Consider the following 18023-nt stretch of genomic DNA (forward strand, 5'->3'; position numbering starts at 1 on the left):
CAATTCAATGACAATTGAGCAACTGACTGTATAAAATAATTAAAGTTGCATTTAAATGACGCATAAAAAGTCAGATAAAATAATAATAGTAACAATAATATTTATGAAATCATGCTGTTTTTGGTGTTATCGTTTTATCTTGTTCTTGAAATAACAGTGTATTTTTATACCTTTGAAAGTTAACGTTAGCCAATGCCTCAGTTCATCCAGACCTTTCTAAGAGAACTTGAAGGCAACACTAACTTCGGCGTGGTCACGTGCCACGTGCCACGTGCGTGTCACAGGGATGCGGAAGTACAGAACCGTTGTTGTTTTGCTAATCAGAAGATAGCCTAGCTAATTCTACTCGGTAACCGTTACCAAGTAAACAACACCCATGGTCAGGTAAGACTAACATTTTAATAAGACTACATTTTTCAGTATAACATTATTAAATGTGTATTGTTCGGTTTAAGGCTCACTGCGATTCTATCTTTAGCATGGACACAGCGGCTTTCTTTTGACTGTCACACTATACAGATTATTTATTTAGAAGATATTTGTTGTAAACAGCTTTAGTGAGGGTTTATTAGCTTTTAGATGTTGATATGACCATATAACGTTACAGCTACAGGGGTCAACTTAGCCAATTTACACATTGAAAACCAAAACCTACATACCTTTCCAGCCTCGTCATGTGAGAGTCAGATGAGGTCGAGGATTGTTATATGGACGATTCCTTTTTGCTAAATCCTTTTCTGTAACAAGCAGGTGATTTAATTTTGTAATTAAAGTTAGAACTTACCTAACGGTCTATCCCATGTAATGAGAAGTCATCTGCAATTTCAAGAAGCAATGAGGTTATAATCCTTTTTGATGATAAATGCTATTGACATTTTGAAAACTAAATCCAACAATAAACATGTAATACATTTTATGAAAGGAGGAAAATTGAAAACATTTTTGGGAAAACATTTTTAATCATACTGATTGGCATAGGGCATGGCTATTACCATATCAATTCTGCATCACCATTAAGTTAAAGGAAGTACACGTCAACATTTTACACAGTATACATCCTACAAATCTGTATTTCTCCAAATATTAGATATCAAAAACAAATGTAATTTAACTGTAAGGTGAACTCTTTTCTAGAAGAATAATGTGTTTTTGTCTCTTATATATAACTTTGTATTATTGAAGTTTTATTTATCCCCAGTTTACTTTTTTTATTAACACAATTTTAATTTAAGGTCATATTCTTGTTTCTCTGTATCATTATAGCAAATATGTGTCTGAAATGTTGTATATTTAATTAAAAAAGAGGTCCAGGGAGCGTTGTTTGGTAAAAAGCTACTGGCTCTAAATAACGTTATGACAGTTTTATGGCGTTGGATCCAACAACAAGCATCACTTTGAAAGAGTTGACTGAACCTTTGACTATCAAAATGAACAGATGTTCTCTTCCAGTTTCTCTATCATCAGCCTTGTTTTTGATTATAAACTTTTTTCTGTGTTGTTGTCTTTTAGGATGACCCAGAAGCACTGCCTGGAGGGCCAGGTGTACTCTGTGCCTCTCATCCAGCCAGACTTGAGGAGAGAAGAGGCTGTCCATCAGATAGCAGATGCATTACTCTACTTGGAGACCATTTCTACAGATATTTTTAGAAGGCAAGCCCAGAACACACACACACACACACACACACACACACATGTTTGTTTCACTATTTTTGTGGGGACCCCTCATTGACATAATGCATTCCCTATCCCCTTACCCTAACCTTAACCATCACAACTAAATGCCTAACCTTAACCCTTACCCTCACCCTAACCATAACCTAATTCTAACCCTAATCCTAAAACCAAGTCTTAACCCTCAAACAGCCCTTTAACCTTGTGGGGTCCAGCATTTTGGGCCCCACAAGGCTGTGCAGACCCCACAAGTATACTGTATTCCCCGAATTCCCCGGACCCCACGAATATAGTAAAACAAGCACACATACACACACACACACACACACACACACACACACACGCACACACACACACACACACACACACACACACACACTATAACGGCCATCCGCCCCCAACAACGCTTACAAAGAGAACACACACACACACACACACACACATAAAGACACACACCAGCAGCCCCTGCTTGGCACCAGAGCCTTATAGTACATCAGCACAAGAGCTAGGGACAATGAAAACTATGGCTTCGTAACAATTCTTAATATGAGTGCATGGCATGAGTGTGTCATTGTTTAATTTTGCGAAAGGATTTGCTGAATAATCAATTATTTGCTCAAAAAACACACACAAATGATCTGTTATTTTACCAGTTAAATATTTTTGTTATTTTAGTTAATATTAAGTTAAAACATATTTTTACTGTTTACATCTTTACAAATATTAAGTTAGTTTAGTTTTGCTTGCATTTCTGTGTTTTAGTGCACTTCTTATAGATGAACTATTTGTTATTAATTTTGACATTTTACTAAATAACTGCCCAACAAAAATGAATTATTGAAAGTAGGGCTGGGCAATAGGGAGAAAATCAGATATCACGATATTCTTGACCAAATACCTTGATATCGATATTGCGGCGATATTCTAGGTTGACAATTGGTGCTTTAACAAAATATCTTCACACTTAGATTTTAGATAAATAATCATTAGTAATGTGGACATAATGTCTAAGTGGGGAAAAGGCAAATAATAGAACAGCTAGAACAGTCTAGTAAGTTCAGAGAAGTACATCACTGTAATGCAGCCTTTAAAAGCAGGAAAAGACAACACTTATGTCATATTACGATATCCAAAATCTAAGACGATATCTAGTCTCATATCCCGATATCGATATAATATCAATGTATCGCCCAGCCCTAATTGAAAGATGAATTAAATATAAAATGAATAGTGCAAGTCCAACTGTTGTAACAATTATTTTTCCATTCATCCATTTTCTATAGCGCATAAAGTCAAAAATGCCAGAAGGTAGTGTGAGTGTTGACACTTGAGAGTAACTAACAAGGCTGGTTATTTAACACGATTTTTAACGACAAAATGGCAATAAAAACGGTTGTTGATAACACAGCATTAATGGAAATAAAAATAATGTCGATATATTTAATGGTTTGCACAGTCAAATCCATTTTCAAAGCCACATTTGATCTGTCTGGCACTCTGAAAATAGAGGAACTGTCTCCTGTAACTACATAAAATGAGGGACATTTATTAACAGAATTGTTTAGCCAATACAACCTTTTGAAAGATGATGTGTTAATAATTAGATTATTGGTATCAAATGATTACTGGAGTGCAGAAACTCAGCGCCCTGCAGAGTGCATATAAAGGAAATGTGGAATAGGGTGTCTCAAGTTACACACTCCTCTATATTGAAGTGTGTAATACAGTCTCAGACATGTTTTCCTCTGTGTGAGGATGTGTGTACGTCCATTTTCATGTTGGTGTGTATGTGTGCGTTGCTTCCAGGGTGTCTGACAGTGTAGAGAAGAACCGCCGGCAGCTGCAGAGCGTCACTGACCGGATTAGACTAGCTCAGGCCCGTGTCGACAAGATCAAAGGCAGTAAGAAGGCCACCAAGGTAACGCAGCACCTCCACTTTGGCATGCAGCTTTATATTGCTGAACCCATGATACACAATAGAGTCACAATAAGGTGACAAAATCATTGAAAGCAATACTTTGTCCTGTGTCTGTCAGTTATATCATCTCTTTTCTGTGTCAATAGGTTTTCTCCAGTGCTAAGTACCCGGCCCCAGATCGACTTCGGGATTACTCATCTATCTTTATTGAGGCTACAGACCCCTCCTCACAAACCCGCCCCCGACACAGGATACAGAATAAACTTCGACCCTTTGATGAGAAGGCCTTGCAGGTGAGATAAATACATTAAAATGCTGATTATACAAGGAATTAATGCAACAGTATGAAATGTGACTTTTCAAGAGAGCCACGGTTTCACAAATTGTTGTACAACTAATGTTTTCAAGCCCACAAGCTATAGTTATATAACTAATCTAAAAGAGAAGAAAGTGTGTGCTAGCCTGATAGTGTTAGGGCCGCTTTATACAGCTGACACTGCTAAAACTGCAGGTTCAAAACAGGGATAAATCGAGGCATTATCAATTTCCATTTACATAGCTTTTATCTTACTGCTGATTATTATGACACAGCTCTCACCCCGGTCATACGAGGAAAGGAGGACTTGGAGCTTAAGTCTCGACCCCTCCATATACTGTAGGAGCAAACTCCCATGACCCCATCATTCTGTCTTCTGTCCCATGACCAGGACAGAGTCTACCTTGCTCCTCCAGAATCACGGTCACTGAATCTACATCCAAACCCTTACCTATGATCCTGAGTAATGACCAAAAGAATGAAATTACTGATGGAGGTAGTCTACATGACTCCTCGCAGGGTGCCTGCCCGGGCTCACCCTTAAGGGCAGGGTTAAAAGCTGAGATATCCAGAAGGAGAATAGGAAGGGCTTCTCCTTCATTTTGGAAAGGAGCCAGTTGAGGTAAAGGGAGAATCTGATGTCTCCTGGACGCCTCCCTGAAGAGGTATTATATAACCTGTCTGATATGGAACCACCTCAGGGTCCTTCAGGGAGGCAGGAAAGAACATCTGGGCTGTTTTGCTTAGTCTAGACCCAGACTTGGATTAGTGGAGAAAGATGATGGCTCTTTTAAAAAAAATCTTTTTCAACCAAATTTTACCCTGAACTGCACAGAATTCACACACATGCTTTGAGAGCCAGGTTTTGATTGCACCATAATAATAATCAACGGGCCAGGTTCTTCTGATCTGATAATGTCTGAATATTTTAAAAAATATTGCGTGCGTGCGTGCACGGCTCAGCACAGGCTCCTGCATTATTTATAGTGAACACCACAGTTTTTCCATTACCATCTTAGGAAAATGTACAAAACCCGGCATATTTTCTGCTGTGTCTGCTTGGTCTTGCAAATGTTTTTTTTTTTTTTTTTTGTCTGGATCTGTGTGTATTTGTTAGAAGGGGAGAACAGGGAGAAATGAAAACACTGCTGGCAGTTTTCTCTGGTGCAGAAATGCATTATTCAATATCCCACAGAAGCAATGTCCCCAGCCATATAATTTGGTATTGTAGTAGTGTGTGTGCGCCCGCGCATCTGCGTGCAGAAGCGCTTTGGTGGCATTTGTGAATTGCGTTATTCAAGATTTATTTGACATTTTACAGATCTGCCTCTCGCTCTGTCTGTATGTCTTTCTTTCAGGAGAAGTTAATGTATTTCCCAGTGTGTGTGAGCAAGAAGAAGAAATCTGAGGATGAGACAGAGGAGGGGCTGGGCAGTCTGCCACGCAACATCTCATCTGTCAGCTCCCTGTTGCTCTTTAATACTACAGAGAACCTGTGAGTCCACACACAAATAGACACAGGTAATAGCTGTGATTAGGATTAGGATTTCAATCTTTTCTTAATATCTTTGGATTTGTGTGCTTTTAAAGATATAAGAAGTACGTGTTCCTTGATCCTCTGGCGGGAGCAGTGACAAAAACACACACAACACTAGAGACCGAAAAAGAAGAGAAGCCGTTTGACGCACCGTTGTCCATCACGAAGAGAGAGCAACTAGACCGACAGGTACCTCAAACACCGTTTTCCAACCAAAACACATTGTTAATTTGACTATTTTATATGATTGGTTGTCTCTAATCTTTTCTCTCTAACAGACGGCAGAGTCTTATTTCTATGTGCCAGACCTGGGCCAGGTGCCCGAGATAGATGTGCCATCTTTCCTGCCTGACCTGCCAGGCATCGCAGATGACCTGTCCTACAGTGCAGACCTTGGGCCCGGCTTCGCCCCGTCAGGACCCACACACAACATCCCTGATCTGCCGTCCTTCTCTGAGGAGAGCAGCGCACATGGTACACACACACACACACACACACACCTACCTCACAATCTCATTGTTGTGTGTTGGAAGCTGTTTATAGACTTTTCATCTTTTTCTCTTTCAGGATCTCCGCTCCAACCTAACATTCCACCTCCTCCACCACCTCCCCCTCCTCCTCCTCCTCCTGAGCCTGCCCTCGCTCCTGCCATTCCTGCAGGAGCTCCCCCTCCTCCCCCTCCTCCACCCCCTCCTCCTGTTGACAGCCCCACAGAAGTCTCTCGAGCGCCAAGTTCAGGTTTGTGGCATGTGTGCAACTCAGATCTTGTACTGTCTACACACTACAGACTGGAGGAATATGATCGAGCTTGACAGCGTATTAAAGTGGTGAAAACCTGCTCCTACCTTGAAGATTGACATTAATGGGCTTAAACCCAAATTGCCCTGCCACCGCTGACTGTCTCCTCTGTCTGCAGGCCCTGTGTCTGGTACTCCCAACAAGGTGGTTGAGCCGTCAGATGGCCGTGCCAGTCTCCTGGAGTCCATCCGCAACGCCGGAGGCATCGGCAAAGCAAAGTTACGCAACGTTAAAAAACGCAAGATGGAGAAGAAGAAACAGAAGGAGCAAGAGCAAGGTGCCAGATTGTTTGAGCGGGGATGCGGTTCTGCTCGTGTTTTATAAACTGTTACACAATGCAGCTTTAACAATGATGAGAAAGTCATGCAATCAAAGCTCAGCGTTACCAGTCCCTAGTTAGCATTCACCCATGAGTTTATACAATGCATCACACTGCATGTCAGGGTTTGTGTATTTATCTCATATGGTTATCATCACAGTCCATGGCTCCCTTTGTTACCTTCACTTTATAAGCGCCATCCTCATTAAAAGGTTGACTTGGTTAATTATATTTTAAATTGTCTGACCTAATATCAGTTGGCATATCTTTGCCTTCATTTCCGGTTGGCTGGCCAGGTCACAACCTAACATTTCATATTTGGAGAGCTGCTTATCCTAACTAGATAACAAGTCTTGTTGTAATTGTGTGCTCCATTTTGAAGCGCAGCACTGGGGAATGAGTGAAATTACTAATTAAATAAAAATACTAATTGTATGATTATTTAGTAACTGTCCGCCTTTGTCTCACAGCAGTGGGAGCGGCGTCTAGTGGTGGAGACTTTATGTCTGATCTCTTCAATAAACTTGCCATGCGAAGGAAAGGTGAGGAAAACCTTTTATGTCAAAGGAGATTAAAAATACTGAAGCAGGTGGTTGCAACTGCATACAGAAAATGATGTGTCCTGTTCCCTTGTTGTAGGCATATCTGGTAAGGGTCCAGCAGGGGGGGAGTCGGGTGAGGCTCCCGCTGGTACCAGCGGTGCATTTGCCAGGATATCAGATGTCATCCCACCACTTCCTGTGCCACATGCGACAACAGACGACGATGACTGGGAAGCATAACATGATGGACAATGAACACTTGAAGCATTGATAATGAAAGCATTCGATAGTTTTGTGTACAAAGGACTTACATTTTCCTCCAATCACTTCACAATATTAGTTCTCTTGCAGTGTAAAATGGCCAATAATTGGCTTCATAATGATAAGTGCATTGGTTAGTTTAACTAGTTAAACAAAACATCACTAAAACTCCAATAATAAAACAATTTATTGATAATCATATTCATTGTAAAACATTTTCATATTATTAGAACACTTAACAATCGTGGAACCATTTCACTAACCACTTTCCATTAAATAAAAGTAATTTTTGAATTACATAACATTGAATGCTTTAAATATTTAATATCTTCTTCAAGGGTAAATCAGTCACATGAATTCCTTAAGATGGTGCTGTGTCTGATATCTGCGTAGTATCTGCTTCTGTAATTCATCTCAACATACTGAATTTAAAAATCTATAACACATTGCAGGACTGATACATCTAAGTCAATCTGATAAATGCCCCTTTGGCCTTTGTCTGCAGTGTGCCATCGTATACTTGTATTCATTATTCTCTAATTCATCTTCGCTTCTCTAAACCATAGGGATTTGCAAGCCAAAACAGAACACAAGAAATAGGCAAGATATGAAAGTTGAAATGTAAAATGACGTACAGAAAAAAGAAAAACTGGCTCCCTGGTTGACTGTTGAACTCCAGTCAGGAGCAGTCAGAGGTTTGATGGCTTCAAAATGTAAACACAAAGCAGCATATAAAGGGCTGCGGCATTCTTGTGATAAGGAACGTATTACAGAGGCATTCTAAATGATTTTCAGTAATATTTTGTCATTAGAACACATTACACTTTCACAGTGGCCGCTGTTGCACTGGGTTTCCCCGAAGTTCTTCCTAACCTCTGTCGTGGGAAATGTCCGTTGAGCCCAGTGCAAGTGACACTACACCTGCTTCTGCTTCTTCTCCAGGAAGAACTAGGAAAGAAGAATATACAGACAACAGATGAATATGATTTAGTCATGATACAGTGGTTTGAGTGTGGGTACATGAGTGTACTTGCTTCTCACCTTCCGTAAGGCAGCAAAAGCAGGGCCAAAAGTTGTGTGTGTGCTGGTGCGATCTTTGATCCACGCGGGAAGTTTAGAGAGCGTAGCAGGTCGAGAGTAACGTCTGTCACACAGCACAATGGAGGAATAGTCGCCACGGTGACGGATAGCTCTTCCTTTTGGCAAATTAAGTCAAATATATATTAACAACGATTATACTATCTTACTGGCTATGAAATCAATAATTGTTAATGATTTTTTTTTTATCATATCTGTAGTCAAGAATATTGCATCATTACCTATGGATTGATTGACAGCCTTCATGCAGAGGTTTTCTATTAGTGCTTGGCCAGGGCTCCTCCCTCCACTGTGAATCTAACAAACAAACAAAACTGTGATGAGATTGACGATGAGCTTCATCTCAGCACTCCTGTGACCTTGTATTTGTTTTGCCAGGTTTGTGGAAACAGTGAAACCTATGTGGACAGTTAGGAGTCTCACCAGGTGTTTGTCCAGATAGGACATCTTTTCCTGCAGCTCTGGCGATTTGATGTTGGGATATGGCATTCCCACCATCACCACACACCTGCCACCACATGCACACAGCAAAGAGAATTTAGTACCATATCTTTACTGTCAGGCAGAAACCTTGTATCTACACATTCCGTCTTTTTTCTTTTCTTTTTTGATAAATCAATGCTAGCGGTCATCCTATATATCTGTCTGTGTTTTCCAACCGTCTGACTTTGTCTGAGATAAATAGCTCGATGATATGTTTTCAAATAAGCCTTGTTTCATTTCCTGAAAAGCTACGGTTTTGTACAAACAAGGTTTGCGCCCGACAGTGACGATATGCTATGCATAGGATATGTAACTGCTGGCTGTCGATATGCTCACAAATTACACACACCTGCCCAGGTCATCGGAGAAATTGATGCCCTCACTCATCTTTCCTCCGACCACAGAGAACAGCAACGCTCCTGAGAGCCCGCCGGCGTCCACAGCACACCTCTAACAAAAGGAAGAGACAGGCAAATAGTAACACGTGAGTGTCATTCGGAGAGGCAATCACTCATAATGAACATATTATTAATGTTGGTGATGAGGGCTGATGTTTGAGCAATGACTCTTACCTGGATACAGCGGGAGAACTCGCTCAGCACCTGCTCAACCTGGTTGGCTTTCTTTGGCTCCTGGAAGATCTGAGAAAGTAATTGCGATAGCTTAGAGACAGTCGGGAAAATTCACTTTAAGAATGATTCCCTTGAAATATTGTGCCACCCTTGAGTTAAGGTGGGATAAAGACAGCTTTTTAAGTGTGATGATGTACCTTCTTTTTGTTAGCCAGACGAGTCAGCGCACCGCTGGCCTCCCAGTGAGAAACAATCCGCCTCGAGTACTCATACGAAGGGAAGAAGCACACAACCCCGCCTGGGACCACGTTACAAATGTTGGAGAGAATGCGCCCTGTCTCATCCATCTGTCAACAGGCACACAATGGCAGGAGTGCTTGCTGCTACATTCAAATATATTACAGCAAGAACCTAACAAAACAGCATGTGTGAGTCGGTTACCATGCGTGGAGAGTCTCTGTTTTGGAAAGTAAAATCCAGCTCCTGACCGGATGGACCGCTGCACAAGACGAGGGGAAGAATGTTCTCGGGAGGAATAACATGACCTACAGACAAAATTACCGGGGAAAAAGTTATTATATTGATTTAAATATAACAACACAAACCATAAATAATTTTACGTGATCAAATAAAAACAATATTTCATATACAATACAGTTCTGACAGCACATTATGCAGTATGCAGCATAACTAAGACTTTCTTGTCTATGCATATAAATAGTGAACATTGGATCATCATCATCAATCATATGAGTTGTGTTCAAATTTCACAGATCTTGTAAATCTGAGAACATATTAATAGTACAGGTCTTTCATTGTGTGTGCCAGTGTTGTTCAGGTGGCTTATGATACAACAATCTTCCTAGTTCAATAAGCAAAAATACAGCCTGTGCGATGACAGGCAGCAAATGTAATGTTCAACTGATCCTTAATATAAGATGTAATGCTTGTATACAGTGGATGGACAATTAATTCATGGCTTAGTTCACAAGATAGCATATTTTGTATCAGTTCTGAAATAATCTGTCACCTCAATCACTTGAAACAGGTGCGAGTTCATTGACATGATTCTTATATCTAGTCAATCTGCATGCATAACCCAACCGAAAATTAGCACACATACTAAAAATCTGTTATTTGAGTTTTTGTCAAGACGTATATTATTCATCAAAAAATTCCCACACACAGAAATTGATAAACACATCAAGAGAGAGTGCATTATAAAAAGAACAAAAAGAGAAACTCCACAAAGTACTGCGGTGTTAAAAAAAAAAATGGGCCACTCACCACAGGAAAACTCAGTGATGCGCTCCTCTCCCACTCCGGCAGAAAACAGCAGCTCTTGTTTGAAGTCTGAAACCTACATATCACATCTTTCAGAATGATACAACTCTTCCACAACAAAGGCTTAGTTTGTTTTTAGTGGATTTAATATAACTTACAGGCTGCATGGTTCCTCCTGCGATGATGACTGCTCTGCACTGCTTCAGCACCTGGGCAAAGTGCACCGCTGGATTCAACAGCAGGAACTTGACACTGCTCTCCGACAAAGTACCTGGCCATTTAAACAGAAGGGGTATTTTCTAACACTTTTATTTCCCTACTGTTCTTTATTTGGAGTTGTGTGTTTTTTTTTTTAAACGGTACCTTGTCTGTGCACAACCACTCTGCCGTCAGAGTTGCTGTTGGTGAGAGCCATGAAAAAACCTTCCACCTGCATCATGGGAGATGCAGACAGCACTTTCTCTGCCTCTGACCCCTGCTGGTCTGCTGAAGAAACTGCACACATGGAAGCATCACAGAATAGATAAATCATGGTAAAAAACCAGAGGGATGCTACATTGTTCAGTGTGTGTTGATTGCAAAATGCCAGAGTGTAAGAAATGGCCAGATGTGAAGGGCATGGGTATGGTTTGAAAAGAACAATCATATCTGCACATGCAACTTAGATCCAGCTTAACCATAAACACTCTGAACATGTTAGTTTTCCAGTTTGATAACAACATACATGATATCTATTCTCTTGCTTGTGCACTTTACAAACAAGGAAATGTGGGAGATGTTTATGGTAGTAGTTATATTGTGGGTACTGTCTGCAAAAGTGCTTAGTCTGTGTAAAGTAGTAAAATGTCTATTCAGGGGAAAGAAAATTTCCACACATCCCACAATGTAGTTCCATGATAGCCAAATTCTTCTGAAATTAAGTTTTTTTTTCTTTTTTCTGAATAGGATCCCATTTCTTTCAATAAATTATGGCATGTTGCTACCGTAATGTCACATGTCTGCAATTATGATTTTAATATGTGGGTGACAGCCCTCTGACCTGGCAAAGTGCTCTGGTTGCTCTGCAGCGTTTGAAGGTAGCGGTTTAAGCCCTCAGTGCGTCGGTTCTCCTTATTGGAGCTGCTCGGAGTGTGCAGACTCACACCTAATCCTGCGTACTTCTCCACGAAGCCACCCAGCTGCAGAGTGAATACACGTGTGAGATTTATTAGATTTTACAGTGGATCACTCAATATTTATACGAGGCATAAATTAATACATATATATTAAACGCTTACTTTTCTGCTGATCAGGCTCTTCTCAAAGTATCTCTGCAACTAACGTGAAATGACATTGAAAAAATCTTTTGCAGGATGGATATGGTGTTTAGAAGCAATTTTAAACAGCAATTTAACACTTTCAACTACCTTAAACAAGTTGATATTGTCGATCTGAGCCTTGAAGAGGAAGTTGTTGATGGAGAGCATTTCAGTTCCTAAAGATAGAGAAACATTTTTTTCTTAGATGTGTATAAGTGTGTGTTTATGTGTGTGTGTGTATTACTGTATTTACTAACCTGTTTGTGTAGTCTGGCTCTGTGGATTCTGCCCCACCTTTCCTGCAAGGATTACATTGACATCGTAATTGGCATTGTCCAGCAATTTCTCCTCCTACCCATCTTGCAGACTGGCAATAATAATCAAAAACGAAACACACTCACCTCCCAGCACCCGGACAAGCCCCTCAATCACAAACAGAATCTGTTTGATGTACATCAGGTTCTTTGCCTTCAGTCTGCTCCTGATGTTGTGAAAACATAAACAACAAGAGTAGGATGGAGGACAATACTGAATTTCTGAATGAGTGCATTGTGTGACCCTGTGTATATACTCACTTGTAGCGGTCAGCATACTGGGTGAGCTGCGAGTGGACCCGGCAAAGCTGTAGAAAATTCACAATTCAGTATATTGCAGAGAACATGCGTAGTTTAAACCTACATTTTGTACATGATGTGTATGAATCTGTTTACCTGAGCTCCACTGAGCTCTGCACTGTGTATACAGGAAAGTGTGTCACTAAGATTGTGAGCTTCATCTATGATCACCACCTGTAAAAAAAATAAAATAATAACATACAGTATATATATTCAAAAAGCATTTCTGCTATCAGTAATATGACAAATCAATTCCACTTCAAGTTGTTGAAACTGACCACACAATGCATTTAAAAAAATAATTTAATTACTAGGGCTGTAGGAGCTAGAGTGCGGATCAGGCTGCATTTTTCTGTCTGAGCCCGGCCCGCGTCGGACAGAGCAGTAACTGAACCCGGCCCGAGCCCGACAGGCATTAAGATATATGTCCGAGCCCGACACAGTTAAAATCTCGTTTTTTTCTCATACTAATGACACATGTACGTTTGTTTGTGTGGAAAGCCCGCTTTTATTGAGCAACTGTAGGAAGGTATTCGGAAATGTCAACAGATGAGTGCATCAGTGCACACGGGGCAACAAGCGCACGTTAACCCAGCCGCGCACCTACATAATAAGCTTTTTTAAATTTAAAATGTCAATGCCTTATCGCGCTGATGTGACCGAGTCTGATCCGAACCCATACATCATTTCTAAATATCTGTCCAAACCCGGCCCGACCCGTCGGGTCTCGACGGGCTCGGTTCTGGTATCCATCCTGTAGTAGGAGCCACATATTGTATGTTGTTTATGGTCTCATTTCTATTATTTATTGATTATTATATTGTGCACTTATATTGTAGATGGTGGGCGTTTTCATCACGGTTTGAGCGAAAGTTGATTTTTTTGCTTCACCTGTTCACTTGTTTTTTTTGGGCTTTGACAGAGGGGGTGAGCCTGGGAGCGAACACTTTCTGTTGACCGCCGCACTAACGCACTTGTTTCGACTCATAAAGTAACTTTACATTTGGTAACTGCAGTACTAGTTGTATTTTACGTGTGGAGGAATAAATCATTGCAATACAATCTTGAGCGTGTCACAGTGTGTTTATGCATCTCTCAGTGTTTAGTCCCTCGCGTCAGCACTTTGTTGGACTGCTTACAGCCGCAACAAGGGCATTTCAAATATTAAAAAGTTTCTTTTTGATTTCCATGATAATTCTGACAATTGCTGAACAGAAAAACCAAAGACAGAATCAAAAATAACATCTAATCCTACAGTACCTGCCCCTTCAGCTGGACCCCTGCTGCTTTCCTTGTAGCTTCATGAAGCAACATCTGATAGGGCAACACCACCAACTATGCAGACACAATAAACATAGGCCATACAGATTAACACTAAAACTTGAATCGGCTTATAAAAAGTTAATGACTAAATAAAAATACTTTAAAGAAATTTAGGAAAAATGTTCTCCAGAGTAATGAGACAGGAATGGATGAACTGAGTACAAAGTGGGCAGTGTTACCTGTGCAGGGGGAACAGCGAGGCGTGTGGCGTAGTAAGGACATGAATGTGTCTCTCTGCCCAGCTTCAGCATCTGTTCTATATCGTGGACTGTCCCCAGAACGTCGTCCCTCATCTGCTGCAGGGCTGAAGCTTTATAATAGGGACACACACTCTTTGCTTGGCCTCGCTTACGTTTGACACCCTCTTCATGATGAGGCTTTTCTACAAAATGGCAAAAAAAGGCTTATTTATTTTTATGTTTTTAGACAGCTCTTTAGTTATCTTATCTTATAAATATGATTCATAATTCTATAATGCCATTTCTGTTTAATTCTGATTTGTGGCATGTTTTGTGTTGTCTGCCTAATGTTGTTTGCCTGTAACACATTTTTATTGCTGCCTACATTGGATCAGGACACTGCTGAAAAAGGTTTTTAATTGATGAAGCTTTCCTAATTCAAATAAAGGTTAAATAAAATTTTGAAAATGGCAAATCTCTTACAAGCTTGAAGTTATCTCGAAATGTTGTTCTGTAGGATCAGTAGTTCTGGAGCTAGTGTGTGAGGGGCTCTCACCATGTTTGTTTTTCTGCATCTCAATGCAGCGGTCGTTAATGCGCTGGATGCTGCCCAAGCGACGCACCTCCTCGTTGACACACAGATTCTGGAAAGTACAGTTTTATGTTATGTTATACTGTCAGATGTCATGTTTAATAATCATGTTTTTACTGATTGAATACAAGTAACACTTCCTGTTATTCCTGTTAAACGCCAAGCCTTGTGTAAGGTGGATCTAAATTTAGATGTAATGTACTATTTTTGAACACCCTGTATTTTAGCATTTTAATTAAAATCTTGAGCCATGTAATCATGTGTGTGTGTGTGTGTACACATACCTGCCGTGAGCCAAGGGTGACCAGACTGATGTCCTTGCTGAAGGGACTCTTTTGAACCTCATGGACAAATTGGGCTAGCTGGGAGTGAGTGCGACTGCAGTAGTAAATCTGAGAACATGTATAAAGCCTCACTTTATTAGGGTAATGTGTGACACTCATTATTATTATGTTTTATATATCGGTGGGACACTCATCCTTACAGTTACAATGTGAAATGTCTCTCTTAGTTAGGGCTGGGTATCGTTCAAAAATATTTGATACCGGTACTGGTACCGATACCAATACCGTGACTTTGATAACGGTTTCTAAACGATACTTTGTTCAATACAAAATTTATAAAATAAATTACAACATTACACATTACTGCACAAATCTTTGTATTTATTCTCCAGCACCTACTACGTAAGCCTCTGTGTGCAACGTAGAGTTTTTCCTGCGTGTCTCTACGACATGTAACGTTAGACAGCCAATCACAAACATTATTAGATCTTGGTAGAAGCATGCTGCGTGCTTATTGGCAAACTGACGCTGATGAGACTTACTCCTTAGGTATTGAAATTGGGTTTTGGATGACGAGGCATTTCTCGACACTCGATACATCAGAGGCAATTTGGTCGTTGCCTAAAAAGTATTGAATTTGGTACCCACCCCTACTCTTAGTACACACCTTAGTAACATGTTCTTCAACCAGGTCGTCGTCTGAGTCATCTTCAGCACCACAATATCTGAGCATGAGAGCAAATGCACCCTTCTGTCATTGTCTGTCACTGTGATGTAGGGCTGGGCAATATATCGATATTGATATATGAGGGTAGATATCATCTTACATATTGGATATCGTAATATCGCAATATGACACAAGTGTTGTCTTTTCCTGATTTTAAAGATTACATTACAGTAAAGTGATGTTATTTTCTGAACTTACCTGACTAACTGTTGTAGCTGTTCTATTATTTGCCTGTACCTACTTAGTCATTATATCCACGTTATTGATGATTATTTATCAAATATCTCTTTGTGTCAATATTTTGTGAAAGCACCAATAGTCAACCCACAATATCGATAGCGATGTATTTGGTCAAAAATATTGTGATATTTGATTTTCTCCATATCGCCCAGCTCTACTGTGATGTATCATTTGATACGATTGGTAACCAATCAATGGCTGCCCTCACCTGCTCCTGGTCTTTGACTCGTCATCGCTCTCATATTCTGCGATGATAAGCTCCTCATCCTCTTGATCTCCTTGTGCCTCAGTTTGTTCCTCTTTACTGAGCTGGAGTAATTTGAATGCCTCTTCATCTTCACAGCTCTACAGGAGATACACACACAAATACTTTCATATACTGAGTTATAGACTTGACTTACAGTGATTGTAAATTTTTCATACATTTCTGATACCTGGGCTCTTTAAAGTGCCACTGTGTAAGGTCACTTACTTTTCTTTTCATTGCATACTTTAGTTGAACGTTGTTTCTGATCATTTCTAATCGTTCTTCCCTCTTCTTTCTTTTTGATTCCTCCTCCTGACACACAAAAAAACTATAATAATAAAACTAAAATAATATTCAAAGGCAGAGCAAGCCAAAATTCCCAGAGATCCATGCCAAGGTCACATCTGAAATACATTGACATTCTTACCTTTAACTTTGACACTAAATCACGTTCTGCCTTTTTTTGAACAAAATCAGTGATCCAGTCAGGCTCTGCTGAGGAGCTGCTGGTGGAGGACTGAGCAGTAGAAGTGGAAAGAGCTGCTTCTCCATCATGCAGCAGAGCAGCTGCCTCCTGTCTCCTATTCTCCTCATAGTCTGTGAGCCAGCTCAGCGCTCCACAAATCAGACTCAGAGACTTACCCTGAATTAAAGCACACACACAAAATTAGCAATGAAATCTAATGGCTTCTGCTGTACTTTCTCTTATGCATACACACCGTTCCAGTAGGACTTTCAAAGATTCCAACTTTGCCCTGGTCGAGTGTGCTGTACAAGGCTTGCATAAACTGCTCCTGGATGTTATAGGGTTGGTAGGGAAATGGAAATTGGGCCCTGCCATTCTCCATGCTCGTGAACCTCTCCTGGAAGACGACACAAGGGTTAACTCAATAAAACATTTCAGTTCAGATATGTTCATCGTGAGCATCAACTGAGCAGCCCACACAGTGTGTTTAGACTGAATTGTATTAACTTTAGCTACAAGCTTTAATTCCTGATAGTGATGTTGTGTCTAACAGACAGCACCCAGACAGGCGCCAAATTCTGCTTTCTGATTGGATTCTGCTTTTGTGCAGAATGATCAATCAATCTTATCAAAGTCCTGACGAATTTCTGATTCAGTTGGCCTCATTTTACTACATTAACGTTACCTCAATTTACCACAACGAGTAACTCATCATTTTACTTAAGAGCTTTCCAATTCGTCTACATGTTATGTCAAGCAGCTAACATTAAAGGTTGTCACTGCATGAAACGAAAACGTTTATCACTAACGTTAGCTGTCTTGAATGTGTAGTTATAGCTAGCTAACTATAACCTATCTCCTTATTAGTTGAAGTCCTATAGTTACTGCTGATCGAAATATTTGAGATGATCGCAACATAATAGCTTCTTACCCGCAGATCTCCTTAAAAAGGGATATTTTACGTTCAATTCCTGGCTATTCAACAACCGCGCCAACAGGCAGCAGTGGGGACCGAATCTGACCAATAGCGAGCAAGATAAAACAAAGAGTGCATGTTTTACTATAATGCTGTGGTTGCGTGGACGGGGCTATGTACAAATATCGCATGTATTTGTCTTTAACTGGACTATTATGTTATTACAGAATATTTGAACTAAGTACACTATTAATTATCTACGTGACGGCACACTATGTCGTAAATTATGCATTTCCTCTGCTCTTTGTAAGTGCACCGCCTTTCCGGGAGATGCGTAT

At 40.3% G+C, this 18023-nt stretch overlaps 2 protein-coding genes across 4 annotated transcripts; one reads left to right on the top strand and one right to left on the bottom strand.

The window, feature by feature from the left end:
- The first annotated feature begins 209 nt into the window (after window positions 1-209).
- Window positions 210-7440, top strand: wash1 (WAS protein family homolog 1). Of its 2 annotated transcripts, none has more exons than XM_031293370.2 (11): window positions 210-384; window positions 1510-1650; window positions 3478-3589; window positions 3736-3882; window positions 5264-5400; window positions 5496-5631; window positions 5721-5916; window positions 6010-6180; window positions 6359-6517; window positions 7030-7101; window positions 7199-7440. In XM_031293370.2, exons 1-11 carry the CDS (start codon window positions 377-379, stop codon window positions 7339-7341), a joined length of 1422 nt encoding a protein of 473 aa, XP_031149230.1. In that variant the 5' UTR covers window positions 210-376; the 3' UTR covers window positions 7342-7440. The 2 variants fall into 2 exon arrangements, with proteins under 2 accessions (XP_031149230.1, XP_031149232.1); XM_031293372.2 differs by having other exon boundaries at window positions 7033-7101.
- Window positions 7441-7531: 91 nt separating this feature from the next.
- Window positions 7532-17831, bottom strand: ddx11 (DEAD/H (Asp-Glu-Ala-Asp/His) box helicase 11). 2 transcript variants are annotated; one of them, XM_031293368.2, is made up of 28 exons: window positions 17701-17831; window positions 17023-17166; window positions 16731-16946; window positions 16529-16615; window positions 16265-16401; window positions 15757-15814; window positions 15090-15197; window positions 14770-14857; window positions 14214-14416; window positions 13972-14046; window positions 12808-12885; window positions 12673-12719; window positions 12499-12578; window positions 12355-12396; window positions 12206-12273; window positions 12077-12115; window positions 11839-11977; window positions 11163-11294; window positions 10958-11070; window positions 10803-10875; window positions 9957-10060; window positions 9713-9862; window positions 9516-9584; window positions 9293-9393; window positions 8884-8968; window positions 8682-8757; window positions 8404-8558; window positions 7532-8310 (listed from the first exon to the last, which is right to left on the bottom strand). In XM_031293368.2, exons 2-28 carry the CDS (start codon window positions 17149-17151, stop codon window positions 8278-8280), a joined length of 2685 nt encoding a protein of 894 aa, XP_031149228.1. In that variant the 5' UTR covers window positions 17152-17166; window positions 17701-17831; the 3' UTR covers window positions 7532-8277. The 2 variants fall into 2 exon arrangements, with proteins under 2 accessions (XP_031149228.1, XP_031149229.1); XM_031293369.2 differs by lacking the exon at window positions 17701-17831 and adding an exon at window positions 17455-17667.
- Window positions 17832-18023: the final 192 nt, after the last annotated feature.

Source organism: Sander lucioperca, chromosome 7 (assembly GCF_008315115.2).
Source record: "Sander lucioperca isolate FBNREF2018 chromosome 7, SLUC_FBN_1.2, whole genome shotgun sequence".
NCBI classification, from domain to species: Eukaryota; Metazoa; Chordata; class Actinopteri; order Perciformes; family Percidae; genus Sander; species Sander lucioperca.

Excerpts from the sequence above, each read along its gene's own strand:
- ddx11 (XM_031293368.2), bottom strand. The coding sequence starts at position 17,151 with ATGGAGAATGGCAGGGCCCAATTTCCATTTCCCTACCAACCCTATAAC. Across the intron at positions 16,947-17,022 it reads TTGAAAGTCCTACTGGAACG|GGTAAGTCTCTGAGTCTGAT; the intron begins GTGTGTATGCAT and ends GCTTTAATTCAG. Across the intron at positions 15,198-15,756 it reads TTGAAGAACATGTTACTAAG|ATTTACTACTGCAGTCGCAC; the intron begins GTGTGTACTAAG and ends ACATGTTCTCAG.
- wash1 (XM_031293370.2), top strand. Across the intron at positions 5,632-5,720 it reads GAGAGCAACTAGACCGACAG|ACGGCAGAGTCTTATTTCTA; the intron begins GTACCTCAAACA and ends TCTCTCTAACAG. Across the intron at positions 5,917-6,009 it reads TGAGGAGAGCAGCGCACATG|GATCTCCGCTCCAACCTAAC; the intron begins GTACACACACAC and ends TTTCTCTTTCAG.